At 39.7% G+C, this 12,880-nt stretch overlaps 1 protein-coding gene across 2 annotated transcripts in view; it reads left to right on the plus strand.

The window, feature by feature from the left end:
• Positions 1 to 12,880, plus strand: part of LOC144492827 (zinc finger MYM-type protein 3-like) — a 111,076-nt gene that overhangs the window by 63,233 nt on the left and 34,963 nt on the right. For both annotated transcript variants that reach the window (XM_078211323.1, XM_078211324.1), the window contains exons 12-14: positions 4,405 to 4,577; positions 7,418 to 7,583; positions 12,613 to 12,683. In XM_078211323.1, coding sequence (XP_078067449.1) covers positions 4,405 to 4,577; positions 7,418 to 7,583; positions 12,613 to 12,683 — 410 coding nt within the window. The remainder of the gene's footprint in view (positions 1 to 4,404; positions 4,578 to 7,417; positions 7,584 to 12,612; positions 12,684 to 12,880) is intronic.

The following is a 12,880-nucleotide window of genomic DNA, read 5'->3' on the forward strand; positions in this document are numbered from 1 at the left end:
GTTTTGTATGAGGGAGGTCATGCCTCACAAATTTGGTTGAGTTTTTTGAGGAGGTGACAAAAATGATTGACGAGGGAAGGGCCGTGGATGTCGTCTACATGGATTTTAGTAAAGCATTTGACAAGGTCCCTCATGGCAGGCTGGTGCAAAAGGTTAAATCTCACGGAATCAAAGATGAACTAGCTAGATGGGTACAGAACTGGCTTGGCCAAAGAAGACAGAGGGTAGCAGTGGAGGGGTCTTTTTCTGATTGGAGGTCTGTGACTAGTGGTGTTCATGATGTGGAGATGCCAGCGTTGGACTGGGGTGAACACAGTAAGAGTTTTAACAACACCAGGTTGAAGTCCAACAGGTTTATTTGGTAACAAACACCATTAGCTTTCGGAGCGCTGCTCCTTCGTCAGATGGAGTGGAAATGTGCTCTCAAACAGGGCACAGAGACACAGAAATCAAGTTACAGAAGTTACAGTAACTTGATTTTGTGTCTCTGTGCCCTGTTTGAGAGCACATTTCCACTCCATCTGACGAGGGAGCAGCGCTCCGAAAGCTAATGGTGTTTGCTACCAAATAAACCTGTTGGACTTTAACCTGGTGTTGTTAAAACTCTTACTAGTGGTGTTCCGCAGGGCTCTGTACTGGGACCTCTGCTGTTTGTGATATATATAAATGATTTGGAAGAAGATGTAGCTGGTCTGATGAGTAAGTTTGCGGATGACGCAAAGATTGCTGGAGTTGCGGATAGTGATGAACATTGTCAGAGAATACAGCAGGATATAGATAGGCTGGAAAATTGGGCGGAGAAATAGCACATGGAATTTAATCCAGATAAATGCGAAGTGATGCATTTTGGTAGATCTAATGCAGGGGGGAGCTATACAATACATGGCAGAACCATCAGGAGTATAGACACACACAGGGACCTGGGTGTGCAAGTCCACAGATCCTTAAAGGTGGCAGCACAGGTGGAAAAGATGGTGAAGAAGGCACCTGGCATGCTTGCCTTTATTGGGTGGGGCATAGACTATAAAAGCTGGCATATGATGTTGCAGTTATATAGAACGTTGGTTAGGCCACATTTGGAATACTGCTAACAGTTCTGGTCGCCACACTACCAGAAGGACGTGGAGGCTTTGGGGAGAGTGCAGAAAAGGTTTACCAGGATGTTGCCTGGTATGGAGGGTATTAGCTATGAGGTGAGATTGAGTAAACAAGGGTTGTTCTCCCTGGAAAGACAGAGGTCGAGGGGCGACCTAATAGAAGTTTCTAAAATTATGAAGGGCATGGATAGGGTGAACAGTTGGAAGCTTTTTCCCAGGTCAGAAATGACAAACACAAGGGGTCACAAGTTCAAGGTAAGGGGGACAAGGTTCAATACAGATATACGGGGGACATATTTTACACAGAGGGTGGTGGGGGCCTGGAATGCACTACCAAGCAAGGTGGTTGAGGCAGACACGCTAGGATCATTTAAGACTTATCCAGATAGCCACATGAACAGACTGGGAATAGAGGAATACAAACGGATGGTCTAGTTAGGAACACATGATCGGTGCAGCCTTGGAGAGCCGAAGGGCCTGTTCTTGTGCTGTATTGTTCTTTGTTTGTTTCTTTGTTTAATGGATAGTGGACCAAGTACAGAAACGTACAAATGGTTAAGTACTGCGCAAACTTAAAAATGGATAAATTGAGCTTTATTGTTAGTCTGCATTAAACCAACTTGTTTGTTTTAATGCTGCTAGCTGACACAGAAACTGAACATGTGCAGAAAGGGTTCACCGTAGAGTAGCGGCACAAATTAACAGCTTTTATTTTGCATAAGGAACTAATACTTGGGTTCACTTTCATGGGTGATTATCTCTTATTTTTCTCCCCATACCTTTTCAGAACTCTGACTCTAGCTTTAGTGCCTCATCTCCTCCAAGCTTCATTCTATGATTGTTGGCAAAGATGTAGTTGCTCATCCCTATTCAGAAGCCCCATCCCTAAAGCTGTGCATGCCCCTTTACCCCCCCCCCATTGTTTTGGAAAATGTGCTTCTTAACTGTCCCTTCTATCTATTTTTCTCCCCAGCGACATCCCCAGGCCTTTAATTTGGGCGCAATGCTCATGCCGTTCTTTTAATGGAATGATTTAATGAGTACTCACTTCAGTTTACACAATAAAAATTTGATGAACTGTATTGCATGCAGGTTTGGTAGTGTTGCAGTTGGATAACTTAGTTAGCCACAGAGAAAAAGAAGTGCAGCTAGAATTTTTATTTTAATGCCATCTGGTGTTTTGAACTAACTGCGACAGGTAGAGTATTTGAAACCCTTGGGATTGATTGCTTCTTGGATTTTAATTTTTGATTTGTGGATACCACATTTAGCCCTAGGCTTACAATGGCTGAAGCCTAGGATAGCTGCAGTCTAAAGTAAATAAGAGGCCAGAAAAGTAACATGTGCCACTGAATAATAAATTCCAAGTGGCTGTAATACGTTCCATCTGTGGCACCATCAGTGATTCAGCCTGTTCACAAATTAAACAGAAATTGCAAGGTGTGCAATGCAGGCAAACAACTCTACTTTCTATGCTAAAGGTTGGTTGGGCTGACGAGACTTTTGGTGAGGCTTCTGTCAGCTCTAGTCACAGACCTTCTGCAGTTCAACAGAAATGCAGTTTTTGGATGTGTTCACTTTTCAAATTTATAGAGAAAGGATGACTGACCTATATTGATCTAAAGTCTCCTGATTCCGAAGACACTTTGATGGCTGAGTATGTAGTATCTGTCTACGCATTTTTTTCAGATCGTTCAGCTCCCAAGTCAATTTTTGAAGTTCAGTCAAACTTTGTAAACATAGAAACTAGAAGCAGGAGGAGGCCATTTGGCCCTTCAAACCTGCTCTGCCACTCATTGTGATCGTGACTGATCACCGAATTCAATATCCTAATTCCCACCCCCCCACTTTCCCCCATATCCCTTCATCTCTTGTAGCCCCTAGAGCTATATCTAATTTCTTCTTGAAATCAAAAGTTTTGTTGAACACTAACCCCTCCATTTTCTGCCCCCCCACATTTATTTTAAAAATATGTGTAAGCTGGGAGTTCAGATCCCTGTCTTTGAGTGAGTGTTGGTTAGTTATTCAACTATGTGTGAAGAGAGCAAGTATTAATCTTTCAGCTATCTGTGGGAATTCACAACTCCGCCTGATCTGATCCTTTTCTCAGTACCGATTGTGAGCTGATTTTAGGATCAAGAAGCTTTGCTCATCACACTTCCATAACCTGAAAGTGAAGGCTAATTTTTGCATTACTACTCCCACCAATTTGGGGAAATGTCCATACGTGCACCCAATTTAAATGCTGCAAAAAGGGGATCAAATTGGTTCAAACATGGAGTGTTTAGAATTTGAGATTTTCCCGCGTTAAAGGACCATTATTTAAAAATGAAGTGTAGATGAATCGCTTTGGTTAGCATGAATCTTTTTTCTCGTAGTCTTGGAGTTAGCAAAGTCATAATTATGCAGTAATCAGAACACAGAAATAAGGAAATTGCATTCCTTGATATGAAATTATTTAACTGTTAAGTGATGAATTGTGCCTTTGAAGAAAATTGCCATGATGTTTAAGTTGTCTCATTCATTAATCAACATCCTTCATATCCGCAGTATAACTACTACTTTAAGATTTGGGAAAAAATATGTGCTACATTTTTTTTGGAAGTTTAATGATGTTTCAAATAGGCAGTGCTGCACATCTTTTCCTTGTACCATTTGTGTGAAAGCTCTGGACCTATGTTAGATCATTTATGGCACTGACTACTAGTGTCAAGATGTGCAATATGAATGGTCATTGCATGGTCTTAAATTATTTTGCTAGACTACATTTGTGTTCTACGTGGTAAATGCTTATCAATTTAATAGATGGAGGTAAACCTACAAAGTAGATAGGATCTGTCTTTGCTCGCATAAATGGAGGCACTTCCCATACCAACCGCAGCATTCACTTGTTTGCAGATTGCTCTGGCAATGTCACTGATATGAAAGAGCGCACCGTGTGTTCTGGAACTGTTTTATTGATTGTGGTGACAGGGTGGGCATGCGTTTTTGCCGCTGATCTTTTGTGACCCAATTGTTGACTGGGTTCACATCATACTTTAGCAATACTATATTTTCCTCTTGTTCACATCTTGATTGTCAGTTCTGTGGAGTGCTGTTGGAGGCTTGGGAACAGGCTACCTATCATCAATGCAAGGATGATGGAAATTCCAAGGAGAATCTAGAGGGGAGAAGATCACTTTTGAAAAGGAGTGTTTTTCTTACAAAAATTAGGTGATTGGTTTCTTCAGTGCCTTTGGGTGTAATTGATTTGCTGCACTATTCTTGACGTACTTTAATTTTCTTTCTTCGTATGCATTGTCTGCAGGTTGTGTGCTTCTTTATAAGCAGGACTTTACCAAAAACCTGGGCTTGTGCTGCATCACGTGTGCTTACTGTTCCCAGACCTGTCAGAGGGCAGTGACCAAAGAGCTGGATGGAAATACATGGGATTTCTGTGGGGAGGAATGCAAAAGCAAATACCTACTGTGGTACTTCAAGGTCAGTAGGAAGTTGCATAACATTAGTTTCCTGGCTCTTGCATTCACCCTCACTTTTTTTTTTTCTCCCCCTCTTTTACCTGTGGGTTAAAGAACTTCAGCATTTTACACCAGTAGACTAGAAACCTGTGATCAACAATTCAGTGTGTGGGTGATGTTTTGTTTCCACCTTTTTGGATGAAAGGATGTCATGCACATGTAGTACCCATATAACTGACCTGAAAAAAAAAATCAGCTAATTTACCTTGGACTGTAGGTTGAATGTGCCACCTTCACCTTTTGTGTGGTTCGCACCACATAGGCAGCATTAACTGCTGAGTATTCAGAGGAATCGATAAAGGATGAAGTTTGAAAAATGAATGGCCTACCTAGAAATTGGAATAAAAATAATGCTAATGCAGTAGGTTTGAAATTAAAATGTCTGCTTTGTTCTAACCTGTTACCTCTACCTTTTGATAAATGAAAAGTATTTTATCTGTCCAACATTCAAATTACTGCAGCTCTTGTTTCCTAAGTGATATGTAAAGTTAAGATAGCAATATTTTGTTTTCACTGCAGAGCAAAGCGTTGGGAGTTTTTTATAGCTAATACATTCAAGAGTGTTTCTCTTCCCCCTATAATTCTTATGATATAAATATATTTTATACCTTGTCATTTCCCCTTTCCACCCCAATCTCCTTGGCAAACACTGATGTGGAGAACAAACAATTTAGAAAGAAAAGTAATCACTTTTTAAAGTACATTTCAACAATATAGAATGAGCCTGGGCAAATTAGGAGTTGGATAGTGGGGGAAACACTCCAATCAGAGGTTTTGGGGTATAATTTAAATGCAGTCCTAGAAGTAGTAAAGGAATTGGAGAATAGGCTGAAGTTCCTTGGATGGGTAAAGAAATTAAAATTGCTGATGTGGAATTATTAGGCTGGGCAACAACATAAGGAGTGTTTTAAACACAAATTCATGTAACAGTCACAAATGGTGGATGAAGGAATGGTATAAAGACCATATTGGTCCATTAGTTTTTAGAGAGTGTGATGGCAAAAATGAAGGGATATGAGTGGAGCAGTTGGAGCCATTTAGATTGGATCAATATTGATAGTGAAACTTCAAAAGTGTTTATGGAACTCATTGAGAAAAGAAGTTGACCTTGCTGACTTGCATCCTCGGTGGCTGAGAATAGTCTGAGGGGAAGCAGCAGTGTTTGTAGTATCTTGAGTGTGGAAGTTATGCCAGATAGATTAAAACCAAGGTTCACAGTGTTAAAGAAAATGTGTGTTGGTTTTTGTATTTATTTAAAATATTTTGAGATCTGAATGTGAGTATAAGGACCACTATCAAAAGATGGTGAAGTTACAAAATTAGATAATTTGTTGGAGGTTGCCAATGGAATTGACATATCTGATAATTTTATACAATTGAGATTACTTTTTCAAGGTAGGGTAAGAGAAAATATGCATTTGGAGATTTGGGAATACAAATAGGTATTTGATGTTTTTAAAACAAAAGACATACCAAATCCTAGCTTTTTTAGGTGGAGAGTGTAAGCTGCAGTTAGAATAATGTGCCCAGTATTGAGTGCTGTATTTGAGAATGGAAGCCAAATCCTTGGAGGGGTATTCAGAAATGATGCACCTGGAGTTTGTTTTGAAGGTGGACCAAAGAACCAGAAAAGGTGATGATAATGCTCGGACTTGGAGTTTTGCTAAGGTCCTTTTTTAAGGCAAAGGTTAGATGTTTGTTTTTTTAAAAATACGCACATAAAGTCATGAAAAGAAAAATTAAAAAGTTACAGGGCAAGGGCAGAGGATTAGGACGAAGTAAGTTCTTTCAGAAAGCCCGCCAAAGAATTTGGGGCCAAATGGCTGTGCTGTCAAATCTTTTGATATATTGGAGCCAGTGAATTTTTCCTAGGTCACTTCTACTCGCAGTCTATCAGTGAAGATGCAAGTGATGTGGCGAAATGCTCTGAGAGCTTCTGCTTGACTGAAGAACTCCAAGGACAAACTTGTGGCTAGATAATCTTGAAAGATGATATTGCACCATGCGCTGGGCCATGATGTAGTGCCTATTTTTAAAATGTTTTACTAATGTCAAAACATTCAAAGAAAGTAAAACTACTCTTTGTTCTACAGTCAGAATCTGTTGTAATGTTACATGTCCTTACATTCGCTACCTTGGCGGTTTTAAAAAAAAATCTATCTTCCACTGTTTCTCCACAGGCACATTATGAACCTGGATTATGCAGCCAGCCTTAAACAGAGGCACGGATGTTTTCTTACAGATGATGTTGTGTTTAGGACATTGAATTTCACCATCTTGTCATTCAGACTGGGCGACAAATCTTACTTTTGTCCCCCCCTTCCTCACAGAGCAATGGATCTGTGGAACAGACTCCTGGCAAAAGCAGTTAATGGTGTCGACCTCTATCAAAAAAAAGGCTGGATAAGTATCTGGCGATGTAAGATTATAGAGATAGGCACAGACAGATAATCGAATGCTCCATGGAACACGATGGTTCCTGTACTGCTGGGACCAGAAAATATCATCTCCGGAGAGAAAGCGGCCAGGTTTGAGTAACTCTGGATAGATATTGTGGAGGCATGTTCAACCTTCTTGCGAGTAGGGAGAAATTTTGCAGAACTTTCCCTCAGGTCATTAAATAAACATACTTGAGCCCATGCTAGGGCAGATTGTACATTCTGTGGAAGGAACAAGCTTGATGGATTGAATGGCCTTTTTCTCGTTCCATGCTTTGTGTTAACAGCTGTGACCTGCCTTGTGCAACATGTTTGTTTGGATGCAGAAGGTGACTGCTTCCTAATTGTTCACTGTGTCCTTCAGGTAGCCAGATGCCATGCCTGCAAACGTCAGGGCAAGCTTCTGGAAACGGTACACTGGCGCGGGGAAATTAAACACTTCTGCAACCAGCAGTGCCTCTTGCGCTTCTACAGTCAGCAAAACCAGCCCAATCTAGCGACGCAGAAGGGACCCGAAAGTCTACTCAACAGTAAGTGGGTAGAGAAAGCCGCATGTTGTAGGCAGTGGACGTGATATACTAGTAGAGCAAATTGCACCGAGGTATCAAATGGTGCTTTGCTGTAGTTATTGATCTGTTAGTCATTTCATAGCAACCATTGGGGCGTGGCCACTTGACTCTCCTTAGCTGGTGTTTGCGAGGTCTAATCTTCGCTTTATCAGCTGATGTCTGTGCATCTCTGTAAACTTGCCGTAATCTTGTCATTGTAGGTTATTCTTCATTCACTTGCATCATTTCATGTCAGCTGTCTACAGTATTGCAGTCCCATAACCTCACTATTGGATACTGGATGAAAGTGCTCTCAGTTCTATTCTGTTTAGGGTGATTAACCTTCGTATAGGTTATAAGTATATGTTTATTTTGAGGAATAGGCAGGGGATGATATCACCCAGTAATACAACTTTCCTTTTCAAATAGTCATTTGGTAGTGCAGAACTTGAACTTTGCTGGAAAAAAAGAGATTTTTTTCGCTTGCACTCATCAGGACAATTTTCAAGAATACCAAATATAAAGGAAACAGCAGTTTATACTATATGAGAAGAGAGTGCTAATTGATTGGCAAGTGGACTGTGGTAGAGGCGTTACCATGGAGAGTGCACCAGTTGATGGTGACAGTTAACTGCCAAGCATTGTTTGGAAATTTGAACCAGGGCTGCTTGACTCTGACTGATCGAGGCTTGGCGCTGAGGAATGAACCAGCCATTCACTGAAAAATAAACTTGTAAGTATGCAGCCCTTTAGGATCTTAAGATTTCACCACATAGTTTAAGAATTACTTATTTGAAATGTAGTTTACTGTTCTCTAGCAATCAATTTGATCATAGCTAGGTCCCACAAAGAATCATGAGACATTTGATTGGTTAATTTTGTTTTGGCGGTGCTGATTTGTGGTTAAATATTGGCCAGTGCTGTTGGAAAATTAATATTACCATGGGATTTATTGCATGAGCAGGCAAAGCAGGCAGGCCTTGGTTTAATGTTTCATCCAAACCCAGCACTTCCAATAATGCAGTATTTCTTAATTGAAGGTGTCAACCTTGATTTATGTGCTCAAAAGTTGAAGTGGAATTTGTGATGTTCTAGCCCAGAGGTGAGAATGCTATCATTGAAGCAAGGTGATGCTTTTCATATATTGTGTCTTTACGAAGTCCGTCCGTATACTTGTGTGATCTTTGCTGAAACTGTGGAGTAAGATATTTTGTGCATTTGCAGTTAGACCATAGTTTAATTTCAAGGCCTTGGGATTTTAATGTTTCATTTTGAAGTACTGTTACTTATAGTTAGAGCTGTCCATTAAGTGTGTGCACATGCTGGTTCAACTCCCTGCGCAGAAGTCAGAACATTGAAAAGGCATGCAGCTGTAAAGTCAACAGCTTATTTTCAGTGATGCTGTGGAGGGGAAGATTGTAGCTCAAATTGTACATTTCCTAGAAAATTACTAAACGTTTCATCTCTTGTTTAAACCTCTGTAGTTGAGTAATTGATAAATAATGTTTTGAATGCATATTTAACAATAAAGAAAATTACAAATGCTGCACCTTATTTGGTCCAAGATTCAAATGTAAACCCTTTGTGCTTTGTTATATTCACATAATATACAGAAATATAAATCTTTGGAGATGAGTGCAAAAGCTGCCTTTTTTCCAAGGGTTTGGATGACCACTTGTCTAAATGCTTGGAACAAATGAGAGCTGCAACTCAACCTTGGAAGTAAATATTAAATTTAAATGTAGATTTGAAATGACATTGAATTAAGACCAAGATTGATGTCAGTCTGGCAGAGTAATGCAGCATGAATCAAAATCTTTGAATTATTTAGACTTTGTTTATGTTAATCTTATTAACAAAATCCTCTGTGATGTATAGCACAGGGCATGTCGGCTTTTGTATAATATCCACTTCAGTTGTGGAAAAATAACCAGTATGAGCTTGGATTTTATTCTTCGAGTTAGATGATGTTGAAGGAGAACATTTTGAGCTGTAAAGCTATACGGTGAGGTACTGATGGCTATAGCAAGACACCAGTGGTCATTCTAGGAATACCTTGAAATTTAGTTGTTTTATGTTAAAGTGAATTGTATTGGTTTAAGTGCAATTTTCTTATTACTCTTTTCTTCTTACCTAGCATATTAGTATCAACATGCTAAATGTGTCTAGAAATCAATGATAGATCCTCCCAAGTTAATGCACTGGATTAACGAAGGTTCTTCCATTGAAGAACCAAGTTATGGAGAAGTGAAATGTTAGAGAAACATACCAAGTATGTAGATATTTACCGTTGCTATGTTTAAGATTATGTGGCAATTCAGAGATGGTTTCTCAGTGAGGGGTTCTATCCTTTGGACTGCTTGCTTCTAGGAAATGCTCTGCAGTGATAAAGTTGTAGCTTTAAAGCTAAGTTTGAAAGGCAGTCAACAATTTGGCTGTAATGAAGAGATGTGATATCTATGCTCTTTAGTGGCTTTTTAAAATTTTGTGTGTTGCTGGCAAGGCCAGTATTTGTTGCCTATCTGTAAATACCCTTGAAGGTGGTGGTGAGTCATTTTCTTGAACCACTTCATTCTATCTCATGTAGGTACAGCTACCGTGCTGTTGGATGGAATTCCAGGCTTTACCCAGTGATAGTGAAGGAACAGTGCTATAATACAGTTGTGTGGCTTGGAGAGGAACTTGCAGATGGTGGTTGTTTCTTGCATCTGCTGTCCTTGTCCTCCTTAATAGTAGAGGTCATGGGTTTGGCAGATGGTACACAATGCTGCCACAGCATGTGGTAGTGAAGGGAGTGAATGTTTAAGGTGATGGATGGGGTGCCAATCAAGCGGGCTGCTTTGTCTTGGATGGTGTTGAGTGTTTTTGGGAGTAGCATTAATCCAGGCAAGTGGGGAGTATTCTAGCACATTCCTGATGGTGGACAAGTGCTGCAGAGTCAGGAGGTGAGTTACTTACCAGGAATTCCAAAGCCTCTGACCTGTAGTCATTTCTGGTCAGTGGGTACCGACAAAATGTACATAATGTAAATTGTACCATTTACAGTATCTATATTTAAAGTCTTCAGTCAATTCTGCATCCTGTCCAAGATTTTAAATGTAAATGAAAGAATATGTTGTGCTCAAGATTTGGATGCCCTTATATTGCTTAATAAGCTGACTGATCAGCAAATGAATGGCTGCCATAAATGCTGATATAACTGGCATTTCTCTATTACTGACCCGAACATAATTTAAATGCACAAAAGCTATTTTCCTGTAATGGGCAGTAAAATAAAACCCAGTTTCACTTCAGGTTTAAAGCTATGTGGCTTGTATGTGGAAGCAAATTTAATCAGTCACCGGCATCAGGAACCCCATCCCACCTAATTTGTGTGTATGTATGAATAATGCCAGATTGAAGTTGGGTCAAGAGTATAATTTGAGTGTGTTCTGGTGCTGCTATAATTTTGTAATGCTTCACTTCCATAGTTTAGGGTACCACCTGAAACATTTTACGTGTTGCTGCCTTCTAAGCAACTCCAACCACTGTGTTTAACTATTCATGAATAAGCGAAACGCTTTAATGTTGTAATGTACATCATTTGTCTTGCACGGTCCATGACTCATCTGGAAAGATGGAAAAATGGGAGTTAAGCAGAGAGAAATATTTTTCTGCATAACCAGATAAATGGAGTGATAAGAAAAGATGCTTTTCCTTCCTCCATGCATTGTGCGTCTTCTGATTCAATTTGCGTTTTATTAATATCAGTTGCAATTGACCTGATCTTTCACGCAAAACCCTGGATGGAGACTCTTAAGCTGGTCCCCATCGTTTCTTTGGTTGGAAAATTAAGCAGGAGCTTTTGGCGCATGCATGTAGTTTTTGGAGTCGGGAACTAGGGCAAGCGACTGAAAATAATATTTCGAGACGCAAGGCATGCAAATATTTTGTAGATTGAACAGTGAAGAAAAGCCTTTCAGTTAACTTGTGACTAGCTCAACAAGTAACCACTTATTTAACGTCTTTCAAAATATGATAAAAGAATATATTAATATGCTCAGTTGGGTTTTGTGTCTAGTTACTATTTTGAAATTCATGAATTTCTAAAATAGTAACGAGACACAAAAAACCTTTTCCCCTCACTCTTACTACCTCATTTTGTAAAGAATTACAACTATTTTCAGATTTTTGTCAGTTATCAACAAAACCCCACCATCCCACTCTTGGACTCTCAATTTTGGACATGCTCATTATGATGACTTTTAGCTGTGCACAAGTTTGAAGTGGATGTAATATTTTAGTTACTTGTGCCGTTATTTATCTTTGTGTTTCCAGTCTGTATAAGTGGTAAAATTGTTTCTTCTGTCAACTTGTTCAAGTGAAGGATGGTTTTTGCATGCAATCAATGTAAGGTGTTTGGATAGCGGTAGCTGGTTCTAATTAAAATCTCAGTCTTCTGTGCTCCAATTAAATTTCAGTTTACAGCTACCTGTGTTAGACTGTGGTTTTATTCATTGAGCTAATGCCTGGCAGGTATTTGGTTGGACTGCACCAGATTTGTTTTGGGTGGCTCAGGGATGTGACCTTTTAGTCCTGTTGGTCTGAGCTGTCTTCAGATCCAAATCCCAGATATCAGTGTGCGCCCCATGGTCCTTTTTAAATTGTTCATTCAACTACCACCATCTCAAAAATATTTTACTGTGCATTTGTTAATGCTTAAAACATGTCATGAACTCGTATGTATTTCAAAAATAAGAAATAATTGGCATATTTGTGTTTTGTCCCAGAAACTGTGATTGGTAGTATGTCGTGCAAATGTTGCACGCCTTGCGCAAACTAGTGCAAGTACAGAGATGTGCAGTAGTGACCTCAAATGACTTCCACATTATCATGTGGATGAGTTTTGAAAAAAAACGACTTGCTGAGGTTTTGTAAACATGCACACCCATAAACGTGCACACTCTCAAGCGTGCACAGTCACAAACATCGGCTCAGTTTGTTTCAAACAATCTGTGTCTTTTGTTTGCAGATGAGGCGCAGGAGTCTAAGAATGCGACGTCTCCGACTCCCTCTCCGACTCCCTCTCCCACGCAATTTGAAGTAAGTAAAGTTTTTTGTTTTGAATAATCTTCCACCTACCACAGGGGTGGATTGAAGTGTTTTTTTTAACCATTTTAACTCCACATTCAGTGTGCTTCCTCCCATGCTCCGGGTGCTAGCTGAACAGTTGAGAGAATATGAACTCTGTCTGAGGTAAGTGCATCCATATTCCATTCATAACTTTAAAGAAAAAAGTT

The sequence above is a fragment of the Mustelus asterias genome, chromosome 4, assembly GCF_964213995.1.
Source record: "Mustelus asterias chromosome 4, sMusAst1.hap1.1, whole genome shotgun sequence".
Lineage (NCBI taxonomy): Eukaryota > Metazoa > Chordata > Chondrichthyes > Carcharhiniformes > Triakidae > Mustelus > Mustelus asterias.